The 27422-nt window shown below is 42.3% G+C and overlaps 2 protein-coding genes across 2 annotated transcripts; both read left to right on the top strand.

The window, feature by feature from the left end:
• Nucleotides 1–676: 676 nt before the first annotated feature.
• LOC111878289 (histone H3.2) lies at nt 677–1274 on the top strand. Its single transcript, XM_023874793.3, has one exon. It carries the CDS (start codon nt 748–750, stop codon nt 1156–1158), a length of 411 nt encoding a protein of 136 aa, XP_023730561.1. The 5' UTR covers nt 677–747; the 3' UTR covers nt 1159–1274.
• A 13876-nt stretch (nt 1275–15150) lies between these two features.
• Nucleotides 15151–16298, top strand: LOC111878292 (protein PHOSPHATE-INDUCED 1). The gene has a single exon (XM_023874798.3). It carries the CDS (start codon nt 15191–15193, stop codon nt 16139–16141), a length of 951 nt encoding a protein of 316 aa, XP_023730566.1. The 5' UTR covers nt 15151–15190; the 3' UTR covers nt 16142–16298.
• Nucleotides 16299–27422: the final 11124 nt, after the last annotated feature.

Here is a 27422-nt window from a genome sequence, read left to right on the forward strand (position 1 = left end):
TGGCTCTACTTGCCAACTTTTCCCATTAAGGGACCATTTATGTCATTATCTTCAAAGTGCCCTAACTCCTTTATTCTAGGTCCGCTTTCGACGAACTTTACATACACAAAAAGGTAGCGAGAAACCCTACGCTTCTATCAACATATCTCAGCCCCAAAACCTTCTCAAACACCCTTAATCATAGAGATTCAGATTTAACTATTATTAAGTGACAATAAAAGGTAAACAAACATGCAATGATCAAAAAATACAATGAATTAAAAGGATACGAATATATCAATCAAATTAAAAATATACTAAATAGATATTACTTGGTTGACATACCTAAATATTAACCAATAACAAAGCTAGTATTTGTTAACTAAAAGAAAAAAAAAAGAACAAAATAAAACAAAACTATGTTAACAATTTTTTACAAGTTACAACATATTTGAAATACATGTAAAAAATTTGTAATCGAAACTTTCCTTTTAAAATACACAATTGGTCACAAAGAAAGCACACGGATAGCGATCCGCGTCCTCTCTTAAATTATAATCTAAACCGTCCTTTTTTCATTTCAACAATCCAACGGTCCAGGATCTCTTCCGCCGACTGTTCTCCTAAAATTTTCAAACTTCCCACAATTCTCGTCAAGAACCAAACCATTATAAATACAGACATTTTCCTCCCCAAATTCTCACAACAATCAGTCGCTTTTCATTGCAGCAACAAAATCTTCTTAATCCCTCTCTGTATTCGCAAAAAATGGCAAGAACCAAGCAAACTGCTCGCAAATCGACCGGTGGAAAAGCTCCGAGGAAGCAATTGGCGACAAAAGCCGCCAGGAAATCAGCACCGGCCACCGGAGGAGTGAAGAAGCCACACAGATTCAGGCCAGGAACCGTTGCTCTAAGGGAGATCCGTAAGTACCAGAAGAGCACAGAGCTCCTGATCCGTAAGCTTCCATTTCAGAGGCTTGTGAGAGAAATCGCTCAAGATTTCAAGACAGATCTGAGGTTCCAGAGCAGTGCTGTCGCTGCACTTCAGGAGGCTTCTGAGGCTTATTTGGTTGGTTTGTTTGAGGATACCAATCTGTGTGCCATTCATGCTAAGAGGGTTACAATCATGCCTAAGGATATGCAATTGGCCAGGAGGATTAGAGGCGAGAGGGCTTAGATTTGATGAAATTGGTTAGGGTTTAACTTGTGTTGTAGAAAGTATCATCTGTTGTCGAGGTCATGTTGTTTTGACCTGTTTGTATTGGTTCTAATTAAATCACTCTTGTTATCGAATTTGAAATTTCTATCTTATTGCCATTTCGTTGCTTAACAACATGATAATATCTCCCAATCTTTGTTAATTAGATTGTCATCTACAATCCACATTATTTGTTTGGAGCTTGTATTAAAGCAAAATCTGTGATACTTGTAAGAAGCTTTTTACCACATGAAGCACGGTGGATCCAAGCTTATATGCCATTCTCTAACAAGTTTTTAGAACAATAGAATAATTCATCGATCGTTTTTTAGCATTCCCTTTTTTTGGTCCATCAACGATATCGAAGTTAAGAAGAGGAGAAGATGGCTGAAATATGAACGTAAGTATGCAGTATGAACTTAGTTACAAAGATTTTATGAAGAAAGATAGTTGCTGATAGCACTGTTTCGGAATGTTTAGGTTTGGTTTGTGTTATTATAGTTATGTAATAACACCAAAAATAAAATACAAATCAAGAATTGCAAGGCTAGGCAATGCCTCTTCAAACAATTTGCCTTATATGTGTCAAATGCTTATTAAATTCAAGAAGGTAATTGTACTCTCAAATTCAAGATACAACCCCAACATTTTTTTCATTGTTAGACTAGGTGTAGACGACCAGATTATGATGTCAAATATTGAAACCTCATATTTTTCTATTTTAACATGTTATAACATAAAGTAGGGATGGTGTTCACATGTTATAACTTAATGTTAAGTGGAGAGATAAATAGAGAAAAATAGAAGGAAATAATCTAACTGGGTGTCGACTCTCGTGCTCATTACCACATTTCATAACGCCACATCCCATAACTAGAGTCGGTGGTGGTGTTCCCTTCGTGGTAACGCCGTTAAGGCTGTGCCATGTAGACAATAACCAGCCTTAACAACCCCATACCGAATGATCTTAGTTTTAGAATTTTAATGCAATTTTCCTAAGGATTGTGAAATTTTAATTTTAAATAAGATATTTATTTATTAGTACATTATAGGCGTGTACCCACGAATAAATTTAAGGGATAATGACTTGAAAGAGTAATGAATTTTCGAATTTTGTTCCCATTTAGTAACTAATTTTTTTTTCCAATAGGTCAGTGGTTAATAGATAATGAAAAAAAATTTAATAACTAAATATGAACAAAGTTGAAAGTTCGTTTCCATATCAAAAAAGTTTAATGACTAAATATAAACAAACTTTTCTCTTGTTTATTGTTTAGTTAATTATGTATTTTTGTTAAATTTTAACAACATTTGTTGATGAAGATATCTATGAAATACAAAAACAAAACTCAGATAAATATATTAAAAACAAACGAAAAACCCAAACCGAAATTAAAGACCAATGGTTTGGTATTTTCCAAAATAAAAAATAAAAATTTGCAAACTGATTTTGGTTTAACAATAAAATGAACCATTCTCACCCATAGTGCAGTTTTAATTGCTGAATATATACATATTTCTTTTCCAAAAAAATATTTTTGTAAAGGTAATATGGATATAAAAGTTGTTAACGATTTTACTTAACTCTATATGTGTAACGACCATAAAATTTCAACTAATTTAAAATTTTCAAAAACAATCTTTATCCACAAATTATTACAAAAATGTTTTCAATTTATTTATTATCAGAGTCTCCCAGAAACATTAACATAAAAATGAGGAGCTGTACGATCATGCCATTGCCTTGCCACGATCTCCTGAAGTACCTGATACAAAACACTGAACTGTAACCCGAAAGCTTAGTGAGTTACCCCCAAAATACCAACCACACCTAAACATACTCATAACATATCACAAATAGAATAGTCATGCATATCGGTCTACAATGTGATTGGTCCGCCCTCATCGGGCCTTCAATCCACCTGGTCCACCCACTGTGTCTAGCCATGTACATCGACTCTACAGTGTGATTGGTCCGCCCTCACCAGGCCTTCAATCCACCTGGTCCACCCTCTGAGTCTACATTATGACCGATCCGCCCACACCAGGCTTTTAGTCGGCCTGGTCCACTCTCCGAGACTCGGCACGTCTGGTCCGCCCTCTTGGGGCCTTCAGCCTATCCGAACCGCTCGCTGGGTGTAACAGCCCGAAATCTCAGGTATTGTTAAATTATGTTTTTGGGGTGATTTAAGAGGGGACTCGGCGAGTTGGAGCCTAGACTCGCCGAGTAGGATCGCAGACTTGGTCGCGGGATCGCGACCGGACTCGACGAGTCCAGATATGGACTCGGCGAGTCTACGCTGTTTAGCGAAAACCCTAACCGTTCAGGTTTGGGACGTATAAAGGAGACTTATTGGCCGTCATTGTTCATTTTAGCCTTCTGAGAAGAACCCTAAATCGATTGTGTGCATCTGGAGCAAGGATTATAGGCCATTGTTGATCATAGAAGAGTGGTTGTGCAAAGAAGAGAAGGGATTGGCTAAAGGAGCAGCAAGGGAGTCACATTCTGAGGATTGGGGACATAGAGGATACATCATCCAGGTAAGAATTCGAGTATACTCTGCTATGTTGATGTGATTATGGAATTAGGGTTTATGGAACCCTTTTGTGAATAGATTGAATGTTACCCTAGTCCCCATGTCGATTGTAACCCTGTATTGGGACCTTTGGAGGTCCAGAATGTCCCATGTCTGTGCATTTCGGGAATTGATGAAGGTTTTGGATTGGAATCCTTATGCCTTAGGTCAAAATGTAAATTATGAATCATATGGTGTATCATGAGCACTGAAATGAGGACTTTACGTGGTGGATCAGCCAGGGAAGGCTAGACCTAGGAATGGTCGGAGCGGTTCTGACCTTAGGATGCAGTTTGAGCAGTTGCATGGCATGGACTCGCCGAGTTCGACGAACAGACTCGGCGAGTAGCTTGAAGATTTACTGGGACTCGTCGAGTTGTTCTTCAGACTCGGCGAGTTGAGTCGGGGTGGCCCCGCGATTCTTCCAGGAGTAACTCGTCGGGTCAAGGAGGATACTCGACGAGTAGATAGGGAATCTCAGAGAGTTGGAGGACGTCTAGACTCGCCGAGTCGCCATGGCACTCGCCGAGTCCGGTCGAGTTGACCGTTGACCGTTGACCGTTGACCAGAGTTGACCTAAGTCTGACTTCTTAGGGATAGTCACACTTAGAAGATATAAGTGTTAATGAGAGATATGTGATGTTATAGGGAGGTTGTAGCTCGTCGGATTGTGCACGAGTGATTTCAGGATTTGCTAGCTTTCAGCATTCACGAGGTGAGTCTTCTCACTATACTGTACCCGGAAGGGTTTGACTGTGTGACCGGAAGGTCAGATATGATATGTGATATGTATGCTATATGTGGTAAGTTATTTGTTATATGTGCTATGTATGTTATGTGGGCCGGAAGGCAATATGTTATGGGCCGGAAGGCGATTATGTTATGGGCCGGAAGGCGTTGTGTTGAGGACCGGAAGGTCAGGGCCTGGAAAGGCGTATGTGCGTAAGTTGTATATTGGGGAACTCACTAAGCATTTATGCTTACAGTTGTTATGTATGTGTTTCAGGTACTAGCGAGGACCGTGGGAAGGCGCCGGCGTGATCGATACACACTGAAGAATGTTTTTATGATCTTGGGATTTAGACATTTTGTATTTGACATGACACTTAAATTACTTATGCCTTGTTTTGAATGAAAATATTCTATTTTTAAAATGAAAAATGTGTTTGAAAATTTGCGTTGTTACAATTGGTATCAGAGCCTTGGTTTGAGGGATTCGGGTGCACCTTCGGGAGTAACTGAACTCAAACCGAGGATTTGAGGAAAACTTTTTAAATAAAGGCATAAACTTTTGTAAATGGTTTTGTGGTAAGCAAGAAAGAAACAGTGTGTACGATCAGTCAGCGCCCGAACGGTAAAGATCCCCAAAATACCTTACAATGTTATATGATATAAATTGTTATGCATGCTAGAAGACTATGTATTCATGATAGGACTAGAGTGGCCTGATTTGTGATGCCTTAGTCTAGGGAAGTTTGCCGATATGAGATGCTTTGCTAGTGTGCGGGTAGATAGTGCATATCAGAAGTAGAGTACTCACTATCCGGGGTTTGGGGAGGAAGACTTGGGATGAATGCTGATGCGGTGTGGTCGGTAGTATTGGGCCCGTACTACTGAAGACACCGGGTCAGTGGGAGACCCAAGTAAGAATCCCTGGGTATCGGGGACTGAGTAGGGTTGCGTTATCGAGTGCGATTATACTCGATGGAGTCTCTGATAGTTTTATGTTGTATTTCAGAGACATCATGGTTAGACCACGCCACGGAGCGAGTTCGAGCGGTGTGAGTGACGAGGAGATTCGTCAGATGATTCACGAGGAGGTAGCTGCGGCGATCCGGGCTGAGATCCCGGAGATGTTTGGGTCTATTAAGACCACCCTGATGGAGACGTTTGATGAGCGGTACGCCGCATTGGCTGAGGCTGCAACCGCTGCAGCTACCGCAGCTGTGGCCGCTGCTAGGCCACAGGGGGGTGACTCGTTGCTTTTCCGAGAGTTCAGCAACACGAAGCCACCAGAGTTCGATGGGACGCAGGATCCGATTGCTGCGATGAGGTGGATCGCGGATATAGAGGGGTGCTTCTACACTTGTTCATGCCCGGAGCACCTGAGGGTACGGTTCGCTTTGAACCAGCTCCGTCTGGGAGCGAATGACTGGTGGAAGTTCGTGACGGCGAACTTCACTTTGGCAGAGACTACAGCAGTGACATGGGAGGGGTTTACTGCCATGTTCAGGGATGAGTACGTTCCCCCGGTGGAGAGGGAACGATTGGTTCAGGAGTTCTTAACCCTCAAGCAGGGTACTGATTCGGTTGCGTCAATCACGCGGAAGTTTCATGAGAGGGCGATGTTCTGCCCCGAGCTGGTGTCCACAGAGCAGGCTCGGATGAGCCGGTACTTGGGAGTTTTGAGGAGGGATATCCGGGAGTTTGTGTCAAACTCCACCTATCATACTTTTACTGAGCTTCAGGCGAATGCCAGGAAGCGTGAGATCGAGTTGGAGACCCAGGCCAGGGAGGAGGCCGAGTCTCAGCAGGTGGACCGGCGGCCGGCTCAGTCTCAGCCGGCAGCCAAGCGGACCAAGTCCGCCGATTCGAGGACGGGAGGTCCGAAGGGCCGCACTTGCGGAAAGTGCGGCAAGGGTCACGATGGGGCGTGTCGAGCTGGTGCTTGCTACAAGTGCGGCAAGGAGGGGCACATTGCTAGGGAGTGTCCCAAGGGGTTTATGGTTTGCTTTCATTGCAACCAGACCGGCCACCGGAAGGCCGAGTGCCCTCAGCTTCGTCAGGGATCTGCACCTACTTCCAGGACTACTGAGACTCGACCGGTGAAGGTCGAGGCCCCGAGGGCTCGGGGGAGAGCCTTTCAGCTGACTGCGGAGGAGGTCCGCGCTGCGCCCGATGTTGTGGCAGGTATGCTGTAATTCATGTATTTATTTTAATGTCGAAATGTTATGCTTATGTTATTATATGCGTAGGTACTTTCCTTGTGAACTCTGTGCCTGCTCTAGTGTTATTTGACTCGGGTGCGAGTAGGTCCTTTGTATCTTTAGCCTTTAGTCAGCATATCAGCGTTAGTCGCGAGTCGTTGAGCCGACCTTTGAGAGTTTCTATAGCTGACGAGAGAGTGATTTGTGCCACGGAGGTTCTTCGGGGGTGCGTGCTAGAGATTTTCGGGGTTGAGTTCCCTATTGATCTGATTCCTATTGCGATGGGTGATGTCTGTGTCATCGTGGGCATGGACTGGTTGAGCCGATTCGGCGCTGTCATCGACTGTGAGCGTCAGCTGGTAACTATACGAGACCATAGTGGGGGAGTCCTTTCGGTGTATGGCGAGGATACCCGTTCAGGATCAGCTTTTTGTTCGGCCGCTAGGGCGAGGCAGAGTCTACAGCAGGGCTGTAAGGGTTTTGTGGCGTATGTGATGGATACGCGGGAGGTTTCCGAGAGACCGAAGTCAGTTGAGGAGGTCCCTGTGGTGCGTGAGTTTCCAGATGTTTTTCCCGAGGAGCTGCCGGGAGTACCTCCTGTGAGGCAAGTAGAGTTTGGTATCGATCTGGTTCCGGGGGCCGCGCCTATTGCTAAGGTGCCTTATCGTCTTGCACCTCCAGAGATGCAAGAGTTGTCCTCGCAGCTCCAGGAGTTGCTGGGGAAGGGATTCATTCGGCCGAGCAGCTCGCCGTGGGGAGCACCTATTCTGTTCGTCAAGAAGAAGGATGGTTCACACCGGATGTGCATTGACTACCGGGAGTTGAACAAGTTGACGGTCAAGAACCGTTACCCGTTACCGAGGATCGATGATTTATTCGATCAGTTGCAGGGAGCGTCTTGGTTTTCCAAGATCGATCTGAGGTCAGGGTACCATCAGGTGAGAGTGCGGGATGAGGATGTCCAGAAGACAGCGTTTAGGACGCGATATGGGCATTATGAGTTTGTGGTGATGCCTTTCGGGCTCACCAATGCCCCGGCTGTGTTCATGGATCTCATGAACAGAGTATGCAGGCCGATGTTGGATCGGTCAGTGATTGTATTTATCGACGACATTCTGGTGTATTCGAGATCTAGAGAGCAGCATGAGGAGCATTTGAGGGAGGTCCTCGAGGTATTGAGGTCGGAGAAGCTTTATGCAAAGTTCTCCAAATGTGACTTCTGGTTGCGGGAGGTCCAATTTCTAGGACATGTTGTTAATCAGAAAGGGATATTGGTCGATCCGGCCAAGGTTGAGGCGGTGATGAGTTGGGAGGTGCCGAAGTCACCTTTTGAGATCAGGAGCTTCCTTGGGTTGGCAGGGTATTATCGGAGATTCATTAAGGATTTCTCCAAGATCGCAGTGCCGCTCACCAGATTGACCCGGAAGGGTGTTGCATTCTCATGGGGGCCCGAGCAGCAGACCTCTTTTGAGACACTTCGCTAGAGGTTGTGCGAAGCCCCGGTATTAGCTCTCCCGTAAGGGATGGAAGATTTTGTAGTATATTGCGACACATCGATTTCGGGACTGGGTGCAGTGTTGATGCAGAGGGGTCATGTGATAGCGTATGCGTCGAGGCAGCTGAAGCCTCATGAGGCGAGATATCCCACACATGATTTAGAGTTGGGGGCAGTAGTATTCGCTCTCAAGATTTGGCGTCACTACCTGTATGGGGTTCGATGTACGATATACACGGACCATAAGAGCTTGAAATATTTGATGGATCAGCCCAACCTAAATATGCGTCAGAGGAGGTGGTTGGATGTGGTCAAGGATTATGATTGTGAGATCCTGTACCACCCAGGCAAGGCTAATGTGGTAGCCGGCGCGTTGAGCCGCAGGGCGGAGAGCACTCCATTGCGAGATGTATGCTTGAGACTGACTGTGATGACTCCAGTATTGGATGCTATTCGTGGGGCACAGGCCGAGGCTGTGCGACCAGAAATGCAGAAGAAAGAGCGGGTTGTGGGGTTAATTTCAGAGTTCGTTAAGGATGGACGAGGGCTTATGACGTTTCAGGGTCGGATTTGGGTACCGTTCGTGGGCGGTACGCGTATTACTTTGATGGAAGAGGCTCATAGATCGAAATTCTCGATCCATCCCGGTGCTACAAAGATGTATTTGGATTTGAGGAAAGAGTATTGGTGGCCCTGTATGAAGAGGGACGTTGCATGGTTCGTTGAGAGGTGCTTGACCTGCCGTAGGGTTAAGGCCGAGCACCAGAGACCGCATGGCAAGTTACAGCCATTGGAGATCCCCGAGTGGAAGTGGGAAAAAATCACTATGGATTTCATCACCAAATTGCCGAGGACTGCCAGGGGAGTTGATGCAATTTGGGTGATTGTGGATAGGTTGACGAATAGTGCACACTTCCTTGCCATCAGTGAGAGTTCTTCAACGGAGAAGTTGGCGGAGATATATGTGAGAGAGGTGGTATCTCGGCATGGGGTACCGATCTCGATTGTTTCAGACCGTGATGTGCGTTTCACTTCCAGGTTCTGGAAGAAATTTCATGAGGAGCTGGGTACTAAATTGCATTTTAGTACCGCATATCATCCCCAGACAGACGGTCAGAGCGAGCGGACGATTCAGACGCTGGAGGACATGCTTCGAGCTTGTGTGTTAGACTTCGGGGGTAGCTGGGATGCATATTTACCATTGGCAGAGTTTTCCTACAACAACAGCCATCATTCGAGCATTGGTATGCCACCTTTTGAGCTGTTGTATGGTAGGAGATGTCGGACCCCCATTTGCTGGGGAGAGGTGGGACAGAGAGTGATGGGCAGCACAGAGATCGTGCTTCAGACGACAGAGCAGATTCAGCAAGTTAGACAGAGGTTGTTGACCACCCAGAGCCGACAGAAGAGTTATGCAGATAGGCGCCGATCCGAGCTTGAGTTTCAAGTCGGCGACTTCGTTCTCCTGAAGGTCTCTCCTTGGAAAGGAGTGATTCGATTCAGGAAGAGGGGCAAGTTGGGGCCCCGGTATATTGGGCCATTTCGTGTGATTGCAAGGATAGGCCAGGTAGCCTATCGGCTGGAGTTGCCAGCGGAGTTGGGACAGATCCACGACACCTTCCATGTGTCGCAATTGAGGAAGTGCATAGCCGATGAGTCGGCAGTGGTTCCATTAGAGGACATTCACGTGGATGCGAGCCTGAATTATTCCGAGAGACCAGTGGCCATCAGGGATCGGAAGATCAAGGTTCTGAGGAACAAGGAGGTACCTCTGGTGTTGGTTCAGTGGCAACACCGTAAGGGATCGGAAATGACTTGGGAGCCGGAACGTGAGATGCGGGAGCAGCATCCGGAACTATTTTCAGAGTGAGACTTCGAGGGCGAAGTCTAATCCTAGTGGGGGAGAGTTGTAACAGCCCGGAATCTCAGGTATTGTTAAATTATGTTTTTGGGGTGATTTAAGAGGGGACTCGACGAGTTGGAGCCTAGACTCGCCAAGTAGGATCGCAGACTTGGTCGCGGGATCGCGACCGGACTCGACGAGTCCAGATATGGACTCGGCGAGTCTACGCTGTTTAGCGAAAACCCTAACCGTTCAGGTTTGGGACGTATAAAGGAGACTTATTGGCCGTCATTGTTCATTTTAGCCTTCTGAGAAGAACCCTAAATCGATTATGTGCATCTGGAGCAAGGATTATAGGCCATTGTTGATCATAGAAGAGTGGTTGTGCAAAGAAGAGAAGGGATTGGCTAAAGGAGCAGCAAGGGAGTCACATTCTGAGGATTGGGGACACAGAGGATACATCATCCAGGTAAGAATTCGAGTATACTCTGCTATGTTGATGTGATTATGGAATTAGGGTTTATGGAACCCTTTTGTGAATAGATTGAATGTTACCCTAGTCCCCATGTCGATTGTAACCCTGTATTGGGACCTTTGGAGGTCCAGAATGTCCCATGTCTGTGCATTTCGGGAATTGATGAAGGTTTTGGATTGGAATCCTTATGCCTTAGGTCAAAATGTAAATTATGAATCATATGGTGTATCATGAGCACTGAAATGAGGACTTTACGTGGTGGATCAGCCAGGGAAGGCCAGACCTAGGAATGGTCGGAGCGGTTCTGACCTTAGGATGCAGTTTGAGCAGTTGCATGGCATGGACTCGCCGAGTTCGACGAACAGACTCGGCGAGTAGCTTGAAGATTTACTGGGACTCGTCGAGTTGTTCTTCAGACTCGGCGAGTTGAGTCGGGGTGGCCCCGCGATTCTTCCAGGAGTAACTCGTCGGGTCAAGGAGGATACTCGACGAGTAGATAGGGAATCTCAGAGAGTTGGAGGACGTCTAGACTCGCCGAGTCGCCATGGCACTCGCCGAGTCCGGTCGAGTTGACCGTTGACCGTTGACCGTTGACCAGAGTTGACCTAAGTCTGACTTCTTAGGGATAGTCACACTTAGAAGATATAAGTGTTAATGAGAGATATGTGATGTTATAGGGAGGTTGTAGCTCGTCGGATTGTGCACGAGTGATTTCAGGATTTGCTAGCTTTCAGCATTCACGAGGTGAGTCTTCTCACTATACTGTACCCGGAAGGGTTTGACTGTGTGACCGGAAGGTCAGATATGATATGTGATATGTATGCTATATGTGGTGAGTTATTTGTTATATGTGCTATGTATGTTATGTGGGCCGGAAGGCAATATGTTATGGGCCGGAAGGCGATTATGTTATGGGCCGGAAGGCGTTGTGTTGAGGACCGGAAGGTCAGGGCCTGGAAAGGCGTATGTGCGTAAGTTGTATATTGGGGAACTCACTAAGAATTTATGCTTACAGTTGTTATGTATGTGTTTCAGGTACTAGCGAGGACCGTGGGAAGGCGCCGGCGTGATCGATACACACTGAAGAATGTTTTTATGATCTTGGGATTTAGACATTTTGTATTTGACATGACACTTAAATTACTTATGCCTTGTTTTGAATGAAAATATTCTATTTTTAAAATGAAAAATGTGTTTGAAAATTTGCGTTGTTACACTGGGCCTTCTGGATATCTGGTTCGCCATGGGTATGTTGGCCTACAACACAAAGCATGACCCGCCTCAACCCAACCCCAGTCAAACAACCATGTACACATAATACAATTAATCACATAACAATCCTTAACCAGACATACAGTCTAACAGATCACACAACATATCAACATCCTAACTAGGATTCCGACCTAACCGGTCACTAAAATAACATTACCCTATATACCGGGATACCGACCTTAACCAAGTCACTAACATAATACCATCCTAAATACCAGGATGCAGATCTAGCAAATCAAACATAACAAATAATACCCGGATTTCCATCCGATAAAGGGCCGACCTTGGTGCCGTAGACCGTGTCGATATAGTGAGGATAACTCACCTGAAATCTGCTGTACCGAACCACAAAAGCTAAATCCTGAAGCACTGCCTCCAACTCCAACACCTAAAGCCATCAATGATCCATTGACATAAATTACCAATTTACCATAATACCCCTGAAGGTCAAAGTCAAAGTCCTCAGTAAAATTCAACCTTCCGATTGACTCGACTCGCCGAGTCATCCCATGACTCGTCGAGTCCAACAATCTTCGAGTCCCAATCTGTCCAACTCACTGAATCACCACTAAACTCATTGCTCTGAGTCTTAACCAGATGAGGTTGGGGGTTCTGCGTCATGACTCGCCGAGTCCAAGAACAGACTCGCCGAGTCCACGACAATCTTCATCAGACTCGCCGACTTGTTCTTCAACTCATCGAGTCCAAGCTCATCATCATACGACTCGCCGAGTCACTACGCGACTCAAAGTCTGATCCCTAGCCCAACTCGTCGAGTCATCTCCCAGACTCGCCGAGTCCTTACGTGCATTCTCATATTCCCAAGTCACAAAGCTACTCATTTACTCCAAACAATAGATCAGGGTCTCTAGAGTCCATTAGCAACATAAAGTTGTTACCTTTACGTGCTTCATGTCCCATAGTACCAAAAACCAAGCTAGAAAGGAACTTTAACTCATGGGGAATGGCTTTTGCATAGCAACTAAAAGGGCTTTCTGCATCTTTGATCCAAATAGAGCTCAGATGGAGTTTCAATTCCAGATCTAACTCATGCACCAAAATCCCAACATATTATCTCCAAACAAACCCTAAAACTCCATGAAAGATGGATCTAAAAAGGAGAAAGCCAAAGATAACGATTCATTACCTCCAAAACGACCTCCTACTGAAGAGTAATCCGAATCTCCACAAATCTCCTTGATCCAAGCTTCTTGATCCTCAAGATCTCTTCACCAAATCACTTATCTAAGCTCCAAATTGCTTCCAAGGGTTCTCACTCACGATTCTAGGGTTTACGGATCTCAAAGGGAGCCAAGGGAGCTGAGGGGAGGACATTAAGTCCTTTAAATAAGGTGCAAACCCGAAGATTAGGGTTTTCCTCGTCCAACACTGACTCGTCGAGAGTCAGGCCACTTAACCACGTGCCCGACACCCGCTTCGACTCGACGAGTTAAGAGACTTACTCGCTGAGTCCCTTCCTTTATTTTCACTTAGCACCCTTCAACTTCTTGCTTCTGAACGTGGGATGTTACAATATGTGTAGTTAAATAATCATAAATTTCAATAATTTTTTTTAAGAAAAGACAATCTTAAATATAAATCAATTGTTCGGGTAAATTAAAAATATCTAAATTCTAAACAACTTGATTTTCATTTTTGATATCCTTTTTAATAGTAAATATACTAATATGACGTATGTCAATACATGAAGTATAACAACATATATAATGTATCAATGTATGTTTGTATTCTTTTATAAACAACGTATATTGTTTAATGTATGTCAATTTATGTGTTGCATAATTTTATAATACAAAATTAATATATATAATATTAGGATGATTTTTATACCTATAATATTGCTTAGTTTTATAACATAAAACTTATACATATAATATTGATTTCGCTTTTCATTTTTTTTTATACATTTTTCGGGTTTTTTTTTTCTTTTTGTATTTCATAGATTTTTTCATCAACAAATATTGTTAAAATTTAACAAAAATACATAATTGCTGAACCATAGGACAAAAGGAAAGTTTGTTTACATTTAGTCATTAAATTTTTTGACAGAGAAACGAACTTTAAACTTTGTTCATATTTAGTCATTAATTTTTTTTTCATTATCTGTTTGCCACTGAATTATTGAAACTGTTTACATTTTACCTTTATGACCGGTTGTTACCGGTCATAAGGATAAAATATGAACAGTTTCAATAGTTCAGTGACAAATAGATAACGAAAAAAAAATTTAGTGACTAAATATGAACAAAATCGAAAGTTCGCAAGTAATTATCTCTAAATTTAATTTTGGAAGTCAAAGGCTATTAACTTTAATAGAAAATGACAATATTATGTGATACTATTCGTTTGTAATCTTGACTCTCCCGGTTTTAAATCCAAAAAACAATCAAATGGTTGTCTAAATTTTCTAACACTACATTCCACTTTGGTCCTTTTTATTTCATTTTTATTATGTTAAATTTGATGTTATTAAAACATTATATGATTGCTATTATTTATTTATTTATTATTGGTATTTTTCTAACGATTCATATACGAAATTGTAATTATGAGATTTATTATCATAAATAAATATGATGTGCATTAATTAATTATTTGGAACGGATTTTCTAATATGTGTCCGACACATATTATTAAATACGTTTTTATAATTAATGTATTTGACACTTTTAAATAGAAATATTTATGATAATATTACCTATATCTGTTACGTGCCATCCATTTATTATTTTATATGTTTGTAATGTTGTTTGAACATCTCTAAAAAAAAATAGTCCTAATGTTTTGAAAACAAATATCCAATAATAAACAAATTTGTTTTAAAAACACAATATAATCATATGATACATCTCAACATATTTTTATTTTTCAATGGTTCTTTCCTTACATCTTTACTACACATTCAAACATGCAACTCCAACCAAACTATATGTAAACGAGTCGATCATCCTATTTCGGTGGAAGCTATAATTTAGAACACAGAAAAAAGGAGCCATGCAATGAGGGCGTGGTCGGTATACTACACTTGTCATTGTTACCTTGAGCCACGTGGACAACCTTACCCACCCTTATGCCACATGAGCTCTGTGGGGTCCAGTTACTACCACTATTTTATCCTACTCCCCTCTTTATTCTGCTTAATTCGTGAACCCTACTTCACTTTTTATCTAACATGTCGGCATTATTGATCATTGTCCCTCTAAATTACTATTTTGTTGAGAAGAAGTTTTAAAAGTACTTAGTGTTAGTGCCACCACCGACCCCATGGCCATGGCCCTACGCGGTGTTAAAAAAGTTAAAAAGAAGCAGCGTATTGGAGACGATTTCACTTACATTCTCTATAAATATCACCACCATTTTCGTTCACCTTAAATCAACTCATTCCACACAATCAAATCCTTCATGAAAATGGCTACCACCACCACCACCTTTCTCCTACACCTTCTCTTCGTCTTTTTCTCCATTCTCCATGCTTCTTTCGCAACCAGAAAACTCACTGAGTTACTTCCCGATTCCTCCGACTTAATGAAATACCACAACGGTCCTCTCCTCTCCGGCAACATCTCTGTCAACCTTATATGGTACGGAAACTTCAACCCCACCCAGAAATCCATCATCTCCGATTTCATCACCTCCCTCTCCGTCTCCACATCCCCCAAACCCTCCGTCGCCAAATGGTGGAAAACCACCGGGAACTACCACACCAAATCAAACAACCCCATCACATTATCTCTTTCACTCGCTAAACAAACATCCGACCCAATGTATTCCATTGGTAAGTCATTAACAAACGACCAACTCGTTAAACTCGCTTCCAACCATGCATCGGAAAACACCGTCAGCATTGTCTTGACGGCGGAGGACGTAACAGTTACCGGTTTTTGCTCCAGCAGATGCGGCACCCACAAGTCAAGTTACAATGTTAATGGCCATAAAGGAAAGAAATACAGATTTGTATACATTTGGGTTGGCAACTCGGTGACTCAGTGTCCGGGTCAATGCGCGTGGCCGTTTCACCAACCGATTTACGGACCACAGGGTGCACCACTGGTGGCACCCAACAACGATGTGGGTGTAGACGGAATGGTGATTAACTTGGCTAGCTTATTGGCTGCTACAGCTACTAATCCTTTTGGAGATGGGTATTATCAGGGGGATGCGAGTGCACCATTAGAAGCTGCATCCGCGTGTCAAGGGGTATATGGGAAAGGGGCGTATCCAGGATACCCTGGGGATTTGTTGGTGGATGGTACTACAGGTGCAAGTTTTAATGCGTATGGTACAAGTGGAAGGAAGTATTTGGTTCCTTCTTTGTTTGACCCGTTGACTTCTACATGCTCCGCTTTGGTTTAAGGCCATCTCTAATGCCAAAGATTAATCCTCAAACTATGATGTAAATTTAAAATATATTGCTTAGATCTGGTAGGTCTTTATGTAGATTTGTTTGGTTCATTTTTTTAAATATATTTTTATGAAAAATAATATATTATAAGAATAATCATTAAAATAACTATTTTTCATAAATAGATATAATGAAATATCATAATTTTCACAAGATACAAAAGTGATCACCTATATTTTGTAAAAACAAAGCCCATTGGGTGTTGTTTACCTCTTGTAGGCCCATGACCCAAAACACATGGTTTGAATTACTTTGAAGCAGACTAATAGAGGCTCATGGACTCATGGTCCATGGATCTGTTGTTAACTACTAAGTGACATGTATTTGGAGGGATAAAAAGGCCAAAAAACAACCCTGTCATATTGGCATCGAAAGAAGAAGTGGCCTGAAACTCAAAGAAGGAAGACTAGCTAACAAGATCTCTTAGGTCATCTGGTATATCCATCACTAACCATTATAGTGGTGGGTGTCACATCATCACCACTAGTTGCCACTAAAAGGTTGTGATACTCACCATTATATCCCTCTTATTTTTTGTTTATTAAAATAAAAAATATATATTTTTTAATTAATTAAATTGTAGAGAGAGATGGAAAAAGGTAGATAGAGATATAAAGGAATAGAGAGAGAATAAAGCTGATTGGGTGTGGTGATCTATGCTCCTCATCACATATGACCACGAAAATGTTCCACCACTAACACTATGTGATGGTTTTCACATTTGTGGTTAGTGGCCACGTAAACCACAAAAGCTCTCGTGATGACCATATTACCATACCTTACATCCAAGAAAACAATTCCCATAAAAGTATGTATGACACTTTGACTAGGATATTGAAAGATAACAATATCCAAGAAAGGGTATACTCCTTGATTTGATGACAACCATGATAATACGAGAATTGTTTGTCTTTCAAAAAGCATCTATTTGTTGCTATATCTTTGAAGATTTATATGTTTGTGGAAATATATAAGAAAAAACCAATACATTCATTTCAAGTTTTAATATGTACATATTCGTTCCAATAAATAATACTGCCTCCGTCTCAATATTATTGTCCACAAAAAAAAAACATACAGATTAAGAAAGAAATTAATTACCATTAACTTTATATAATAAAATGATAGTTTTGTCCTTATTTTGCATTTAATGTTCCATTAAATGCTTATTTGGTTAAGTAATAATGAGGGAGTATTTTGGTAAAAATGTTATTTATTTTTAGAAGTGGACTATTATTTTGGGACAAACCAAAAGGGAAAGATGGACTGTAATTTTGGGACGGAGGGAGTATGTCTTTTATGAGTTATTTGTAATATGTATGTAGACAACATGAGTAGGAGACAAAAATAAAGGTAGGAGCAATGCTCCAGCAGAGGATGTGACAATGACGACTTTGGCGAAGATAACCTGATGCAACGATGAAGGGAAGAACTGGAACCGGTGAACTCGGCTGCAGAGGTTGCTAGGGTTCCAGCAAGATGAGGGGCATCGGCGAAGTCGTCGCCAAAAAAAGATAAGGTTCTGTCATGTTCTGACTTGTGTAGAAGGCAGTAGAGAACACTTAAACTGATGAAAAAAATCAACAATATTGACTTGATCTTGAAGGGTAGAAACTTGATCTTGAAAGTCTTTCTGTATAATTTTGATCTTGGAATGAACTCTTTGAATTTTGAACTTTGATCTATGTGTTAAAGGGTTGAAGAAAGGTAAAGAAAAAAAACAATGTTATAGTACATATTGCTTTGATATTATTGCTTAATGCTCAAATAAAGATTACATACGAATATATAGATAAAATCCAAACCCTAAAAGGCTTTGGGCCTAAACCTAAAGTCTCTCAACACAATTATGAACATCTTTAGATCAAAACATCCAAAAGTGGTGCACCATTTAATCAATAAATAATTAAGACCTTTCGACAAATGTCCTCCAACACTAGGATGGTCGAAGGATGCCACCAATATCCCATCCTCGACTTCAACTCTAGGTGGTTGGTGGTAGCAAATACGGACGCCATATTTGTTTCCTTTTAAGAGAACTCTAAGTAGCAAACAAGCAAACATGAACACTCCAAGACCATCTTCATTCATCTTGGTTCGGTGAAAAATTGAACATGAATAACCATAAAAGTTTTATGAACACAACAACAATTAAAAAACATAATAATTTTTTATGAAGAAAAACGATATACTCCTTATGGGTTTCAACTTTGTTCCTTAGTTCCTATGATTTTCGAACCTGTTACGTGTTTGAGCTTTGAACTTGTTAATGGTCACAATAATTAATTTATCGGTCACATAATGTCCAAAATAGGTAATATATGTTTCTTTAATACATATATTAACATCAATACAAGGAAAAAGTACTCTTCAAAAGTTACAATTTGATATGTGTTTAAGTTTCAAATTTATTTATTTAACGAGTTTTGAGCTTGGAAAGTAATTGTTTTTCTTATATAATTACAAAAACTTGATAGAAATGAGTTGCCAACCCCTTTTTCCTATAATCTATGCTTGTTAGCCAAAACAAATATTCGTATGTTTGGATCTACTATTGCTCGTACCGGGTGGGTTGGACAGTATACTGGTCGTAGTGAGTCGCCAACTATTATTCTCAAAGTTGTCGCATATATATTATGACAATACAAAAAAAGGGAGCAAAAGACTTTTTTTATGTTTATTATAGAACAAAAGATACTTAATCTATCATATGTTGTGATGTAGAAGAAAACGACATGCTCGAGAGCAAAAATGAAGCTGGAAGCTAGGAACTTGGATCAAGGCTAAAATGGAGAAAACTCTCTGAATCTTTTATACGATGGCATTAACACGACATGGTGTTTTGAAGTTTCCTGTCGAACCTCGAAGACTTGCGGATTACATGATAAATCCAAATACCACGTCGTGGTGGACCGACTTCGGGAAAAATATATATAGAAGACATATTCCTCTGAAAATTCAACTTTTGCTGGAGATTTTTTCAACTTTTAAAGGCCAAGAACATACTTGGAAGCTTGGAGTCGGAGAAGATCGATTAGAAGCTTGAGTTTGAGAGATTTGAGGCAAAACATCTTATTAATACTTTTTCTTCTGGTGTTTGATCATGGATTACAAGTTGAATTTCGTTTTTATGTGTTTGCTTGCTGAAATCATGGGATAAAAACCCATGATTTTCGTTTAGACTTGATTACTTGTCTTTTTATGTGTTGATTTATGGATTGGATTATGCTTAGGTGGTTATTTTTTATTTTGGCTTAGTAAAGAACCTCTTTATGATTATAAGAATTACTTTTCTGTTTATTGCTGAGTTTAATTAAGTTTGCATGACTATCATTCTTGATTAACTTGAATCTTATGATCTTGTGAATTGCAAAATTGTAGGAGTAGTGTTTCGACCAAAACCTAGGGTTAAATAGAAATGTGGGTAAGTAATTGTAGTAACTAATATATGAGGACAATCATCTACTGAATTAATTTAATTAACCAAATTGATCAATCCATTATAAGTCTAATTTAACTCGAACCGAACACTAGTAAATTTGTTAGTTTATCCACCTGATCACCGTATGAATGAACTTATTTGCTAAATGATTAGGTTAGTGAACATTAACCTGGTCATCTTAAGAATCGGTGACCAGCAAAGCATTAATCCATTGCACTTCCATTAAATCAACCATAATAGCAAGTATATTGAAGCTTAACGAAAGTCTCTCAATTATCTTGGTTAAAATCATCTTTTGTTTTTCTTGCTTTTAGTTTTTCTTTTTGTTTCATTAGTTGATAATTAGTTTTAGCTTAATTAATTAAGTTTCTAGTCTTGCAAAACTAGAGAAAAACCCATTTCTTTAATTAAATAGTAATTTAGGTAATTAGTAGATAAAATTAGCTAATAATTCTGTTCCTTGTGTTCGATACCCGACTATTTGTGCTAATCTATTTTCGACTAGGTACACTGCCTTAGGAGTAATAATTAGTTACATTAGTAGGTTAAAACTAGTGCATAATTATTTTCACATCAAGTTTTTGGCGCCGTTGCCAGAGAACGGTTCATTTTAGTTAATTTTTATCTACTATTTTATTAGGAATTTTTTTGTCTATTTTCTCTTAATTTTCCTTTTAGTTTTCTTCTGATTGACTTATCATGTCGTGACCATAAACATCACGTCGTGGTGTCATAGTAGTTAAGTTTTATTTTTCGTTTTGTTCTTTTTACGAGTTTCATTTGTTTTTGTTTCAGTGATTTATAACCCGAGGATCAAAAACACCAATCATACCACCGTTTAACGATCCTGAGTCAGCATTCCACAAGAAGAAGACAACCAAACTCAGAGAATTAAACAAAAGGACTTTAGCAAGCGAATTCTAAAGTTTTGAGAAGACTCCTAACAAAAAGGAACCAGGTTATGAGCCAGAAAGTGAACACAAATAAGACAAAGTAAGTGAACTCGGAAGTGAGCCAAAAACAAACATGGTGGACATTGCTGACATGACAATGTAGGTGAAACATCCCAAAAATTACGGTCCAAAAATTTCGTTTTGATTATTTATAAAAACCATAATTACCATTTGTCATTTCACAAAACATAAATAATATATCTCAAATCATCATATAAAATATTGTATCAAAATATGTGCCAAATATCAGAGTCTAAACATCCCAGACTAAATGTTGTGGTGTGTGTCATGTAGTCATCCCTAGCTCTTTCCTCTGCTACTAAAAGTACCTGAAACCAAAACTGAAAACCGTAAGCATGAAGCTTAGTGAGTCTCCCTATACTACCACATACCATAAACAAAATCACATAACTACATACATTGGGCCTAGCCTGCTACCTCGGGCCCCGCCCGACATCAGACGAATACGACATCAGGCCTCGCCTGGCATCGAGCCCCGCTCAGTATACAAATCTGTTTCTACCAGGCCCCGCTTGTCTCTGGGCCCTGACCACTATACACATACAAACATATAATCAATATCATGCTAGTACATAACAGACAGACACAACACTATAACTGCTAGTCTCAAGTCCCCGCCTATCTTGGGCCTCGCCCCTACTCTGCTAATAATGAGATATGGAACCCTGTCCACACTCAGCTAGTGATGAGATACGGGACCCCGCCCACACTCACCTCCCTACTAGACACATACAAGTATCACAAAGAGAAAAAGTATAACTATACACGCATTCCTTCCTCGGGTACCACCCGACATCGAACCGTAGTTCGGAAACATACATATAAACCTTCCTCGGGCCTCACCCAACATCGGAACGTAATCCAGAAGCATAAAAACTACATCGGGATAACCCCGACATCGGATCTAAATCCGGTATACACTAACATACATAAACGGGTCGACATTGGTGCCGTAGACTCGTTCCTATAGGAGAAAACTCACCTCGCAAGCTAACTGCAGAATCCCGCGAATAAACCTCTCCCAGCTAGATGTCAGATCCCCAAACTGCTGATCACTTAAATCCCCGAGCTATCATTACCAGCATAATAATGAGTCAAGAAATGATAACCCTTCTTAGGGTAAAATGACCATTTTACCCCTGGTCAAAGTCAAAGTCAACGCTTGGGCAAAGTCAACACTCTGAGTTGAATCAACTCACCGAGTTGCTCCATCAACTCTCCGAGTTCTATAAATCAGAACCTTGAACTCGCGGTGCAACTTGTCGAGTCACCCTCCCGACTCGCCGAGTCCCCTGGCTACTCATAGTTGCAATTTGTCAAATCAACTCGTCGAGTTCCTCTATGGACTCGATGAGTACCATAGTCTGTTTGGGCCATCTTAACAGATTAAGCCCCTATTCTCCAGATCAAGACTCCATACTTCTTCTACATACATAAAATGCCTTATCAAGGGTAAAGTTTCCAACTTTACCTGCTACTAGTCCTTCTTAATGGGTTTAGCTAAAACCCTAGTTCTTTAGGACATAGATCTTGTACTAAAAGTCATAATATACTGAGCTAAAACATAATAACATAGATCTAGACCTTAAACCTCATTTGGACACGTAAAGTCTCATGCTTTCGTTCCATGCATGGAATTTTGGGGCTTAAAAGTGTTGGATAAGGTGTCTAAGTCCATAACTATTCCTGGTATGTACTTGACCCGGTTTAGCATGGTCCATTTGGGTTGCATGACATCATGCATTTGGATAGACTAAATGAGAGAAATAACACTTGTGGTTTATTAATATGTTATAAGTTTTAATATATTGATAGTGATGAGATATGGTCCACTGGCATGGCCTAGACTGCTCTAGCGCGCTCCTGCCAGCCCTGCCTGGCGTTCCCTTGCCAGCCTTGCCTGGCTCTCCCTTGCCAGCCCTGCTGGGGACTCTCCTTCCGGCTCGGCCAGGCCCTCCCTTGCCTGGCACTCCCTTGCCAACCTTGCCTGGTGCGCGCCTGCCAGACTTGCCCGACGCCTCCGGGCGGCCTCACCCAGCTCCTTACTAGTTGGGCCTGATTTGGACAGGCCCAAGGCCTGACCTAATTGTACCCTATATAATGAACAGTACCTCCTCCATGGAGAGGGACCTTCCCCAGATCTTCCCCCATGGCTCAGCCACCACTATACTCCGGCCGGGTGGCTCAGCCGCCACCTGCCGCCGTCAGCCACCAGCACCAAGATGGTTCTCTCCAGCTATGGAGGACCATCTCAGATCTTTTAGTTGATCTAACTTGACTGTCGGAGCCCGCTCCAGGGGCACAGTCCCTGGGGCAGCTCTAACGCGTCTCTCTGATTGTGACTAGCAGATCTCCGCCGCAGCAGAAGACCAGAAGACTCGCCGGAGGTCCACGTCCCATCATTTGGTGCCATCCCGGATTCGAGAAAGTAGAAAAAGCCTGAGTTGGTTTCAAGCTCGTTCTTGCCTAGATCTGTTCAGATTTGTTGTGCTTCAGCTCAGGTTCTTCTCAGATCTGTTCATTTCTAGCACCACTTGGTTCAGATCCTTTTGGCTTTGGCCAAGATCTGTCCAGATCCGTTTGGATCTTGCCAAGATCTTTTCATATCTGTTTAACCATCATTTAGATCTCAAGAACTACTTCATTTTCAGTTAAGATCTTTAGATTTGCTTTCGTTATTATATTTAGATCTCAAGATCTGTTCAGTTTTTATCTCATATGAGCATTCACCAAGTTTGCATAGACACTTTAGATCTGCTCTCGTTTTTAGTTTTGAGTTCAAGATCTGTAAGTTTTTGTTCACTTAATCACCTCTCAAGTTTAGAAACACCAGCTCAAACCTGTTTTCACTTAAATTTTCGGGGATAATGGAGGTTTTCACGAGTTTCCTCCATTTTTGTTCGTATTTTGGTGTTTATGGAACCAACTTGAGAGTTGAAGAACTTTTTGAAAAATATTTACTTTATTTGTTTATGTTATCAAGAAACCACCATCAGTTTGCAATTTTTTGTGTACAACTTCATTTAAGTTGTTTTGGTGCTTTCTTTAGAAGCTCAGAGAAAGAAACACGAAATTTTTTCTAGATCTTTTCTTGCTCACATCTTGAGAAGAAAAGAATGTTTATGGGAAGAAAACTTTATCAAATTCCTTTTTGTTTATATTTTCGTGTCTTTCCAGCAAGTTTAATCAAAAAAGAAATTTTGTTGTTTACTTAGTGTTTTCCTTGGTAGTCTAAATTTTTTTTTGTGGGTTTTACCCTTCTTCAGTTTAGTTTGATGATTTATTCAACAAGATGAAGAGAAAATAAAATTTTAAAGAGTTTTTATCTCATTTTTCAGTGCATATATTATCAGAAATTCGTTTAACAATTTCATTCCTCATAGCAGTCGTTTGTAAACCCAACTGTGTATTTTGTACATTCCAAAGCTTTTTCAAAAATAAAAAAGGGTAGAGAGAAGTTCTGCTAAAAGAGAAGATCTGTAAAAAGAGTTTCATATAAAGGCAACAGTTCGTAAAAAAAATATATATATTTTTACAGCTCACATTACAGTAAATTCACAGTAAATTGTACAAAATATTGCTGTAAATTCTAATCTTACAATAAAAAAAGGGGAGAAAGTAGTGTATACAGTATACTGCATGTGGTCCAACTCTCCATATACAGAAAAGACAATAGCACCCTTAGTGGGACCCACCTAGTCTCTCTTTTCTCAATCAAGGTGACTACAGATGAACAACCCCTATAAATCCGGTCGTCGGCACCATCTACCGGAAAATATCGTCGGACCACTGCCTGTTCATCAACTACCCGGCTACCCCCGAACATCTATGAGACACCACACATGTGATGAAACAGCTCCAACCATCGACCCCTGTGTTCTCAACCATCACCATCAGAGCAGCTGTTGAGTCTAAACTGTAACAACACCAACGTCGGTCGCAGTTAGTACTACCGACCATTAGCATCTCTGGCTGTCAGACCTCCAACTACTGGCCTAATAGAACAACACCAGAGATAGACCACATCCTCCGACCTAGCATTCCTGATGACCAACGCCGGTGCACCGCTAATCACCATCTGTTTTGGTGATGACCTTCGCTGCCATCACCGGGAGCGATATCTGAACCTTGCCCCTCAATTCACAGCTGGGTTCTGGAGCCACGATACCCACATTCGACCTCTGTACCTTCGATTATCGGCAATTACCTGAAGATAAGCTTAGTGGGAACAGCAGATCACAACTTTTGTCTTGTTGAGCCAACACCACCAATGGAAGCACCACAAGTTAACTATGTCTTACAGCACCAGCCACCAGTCTCCCTCAGATGTTCCATAACCGCCCAACCGATCCTTTCCAGCCGGTGACCGACGAAGCACACCCAACAGCGCCGTCGGGAATCCGTTTCTTGATTCAGCGTCGACGACCAAATAAAAAGCAGCACCAGTCGCCGCTAGATGTCCATCGCAACTAGCTAGCGTTGCCGGTGGACCCTGCTGCTCAAATGAAGCTTTGAATTTCCTTGCACAGCCGATTTACGCCTTTTCCTCCACCATTATCGCCGTCAATCCATCGATCTAGAGTCCGATGCTACCTTGCACAATCAATTGGGCTTACATTTACATGGGATTTCTTGACATTCTATTGGGCTAATTCAATAATAGAATAATCTACATTTTCCAAGAATAAATTACACAAAAGTTGTTTGTGGCCTTGCAAGCCCCGCTCAACACAGCCAGCCTTGTGCAATACAATTCGAACGAAAAATAGAAGATAAGAAGATATGAATTTGGGCTGATTATTTGCCGGCCATAACAAAAATATTGGGTTGTAGCAATTTGGGCTTCATAGATTAGTATTTAATGGTCCACCCTAGCAAAACAAAATAAGTTGTTTGACACTCATGCACCGCAAGCTCCGCTCAACAGAATACGTTGCAACTCGAACTCTCGCAAAAAAAAAGAGGAGGGGGAGAAGAGTAGTACACTACTACTGCTACTCGCGAAACACTTCGGAATAACTCTCAACAATTGTGCTGCTCGGCTATCAGCAGCTGTGTTGACCAACTTCAGGCAGTCCTGCTACTCAGCTCTCACCACTCATGTTGACCGGCCCTCACTAGTCTCGCTGCTTAGCCCTTAGCAGCTGCGCTGCCTGGATCTCAGCGGTTGCACAGCCTGACTCTTAGTAGCCATACGACCCAGCTCAGCAGCCGCAAATCTTTGTCATCAACATGTACGTTGCCTGACTCTCAGCAGTCGTGCCAGCTGTGCACCCTAGTTTTTGTTAGTACTGGGGTCGCCTAGCTCTTACCAGCAGCTATGCATCTCAGCTTTCACCGACTATACATCTGCCTTTCCCTTTCTTCGCCTCCTCTAAGAAAGGGGGGGGGGGGGGGGCGGGAATAGTGTTGGTACGACACTATGTAGAAGTGATTTTTATTACCAAGGGGAAGAGTTAAAGTACATAAAAAGTTGACACCATGAATGATGGTGTATCCCCGAGGTGATGTTGGTATTCTGGATGGAAAGAGTAGCCGCGTGGTCTAACTTTCGGTAGTACTATTGCCCAACTCTCAATAGTCGCGTTACTCACCTATCGCTAGCAGCTCGCTGCACGGGCCTCAACGAACCTGCTGGCCAGTTCCTGACAGCAGTCTCGCTACGCACCACTTGATAATAGCTACACTGTCAAGCCCTAAGTAGCACCGCCACATGGCTCTCCGCAAACAGCCAAGACAGCGAGGCATCATTTATTAGTACGACTAGCGATGCAACAAAGCACCAGGTACCATTCCGCTTTAATCCAGACTTATCACATGAGCTAGACACATAGATTGTAGGGTGCTACGCCCAGTCATGCGAGGTTCAGTACCCTCACCTCGAGTCGCCTGGCTTCTCAGCCCGACTCCATTATAGCGGCAAGCTCTGCATGCGAGGTTTAGTAACCTTGCCTCGAGTTTCCTGGCTTCTCAGCCCGACTCCATTGTAGCAGCAAGCTCCGCAGGCGAGGTTCAGCACCCTCGCCTCGAGTCGCCTGGCTTCTCAGCCCGACTCCATTGTAGCGGCAAGCTCCGCATGCGAGGTTCAGCACCCTCGCCTCGAGTCGCCTGACTTCTCAGCCCAACTCCATTGTAGTGGCAAGCTCCGCATGCGAGGTTTAGTCCCCTCGCCCCGAGTCGCCTGGCTTCTCAGCCCGACTCCATTGTAGCGGCAAGCTCCGCATGCGAGGTTCAGCACCCTCGCCTCGAGTCGCCTGACTTCTCAGCCCGACTCCATTATAGCGGCAAGCTTTGCATGCGAGGTTCAGTACCCTCGACTCGAGTCGCCTGGCTTCTCAGCCCGACTCCATTATAGCGACAAGCTCCGCATGCAAGGTTCAGTACCCTCGCCTCGAGTCACCTGGTTTCTCAGCCCGACTTCATTATAGCGGCAAGCTCCGCATGCGAGGTTCAGTACCTTTGCCTCGAGTCGCCTGGCTTCTCAGCCCGACTCTTGTGTAGCAACATGCCCCGACCATTCCACGCGATGCTCTTCCGTGTGATTTATCTACGATCGTCGGCAGCCAAGCCCGATCCATTCCACGCGATGCTCTCCCGCGTGATTTATCTATGATCGCTAGCAGCCAAGCCCGATCCATTCCACATGATGCTCTTCCATGTGATTTATCTACGATCTTCAGCAGCCAAGCCTGATCCATTCCACGCAATGCTCTTCCGTGTGATTTATCTACGATCGTTAGCAGCCAAACCTAATCTGTTATATGCGATGCTTTCCCGCAAGACATCTCCATGTTCGCTGGCTGCTAAGCCCAAGCT

The sequence above is a fragment of the Lactuca sativa genome, chromosome 6 (assembly GCF_002870075.4).
Source record: "Lactuca sativa cultivar Salinas chromosome 6, Lsat_Salinas_v11, whole genome shotgun sequence".
Lineage (NCBI taxonomy): Eukaryota > Viridiplantae > Streptophyta > Magnoliopsida > Asterales > Asteraceae > Lactuca > Lactuca sativa.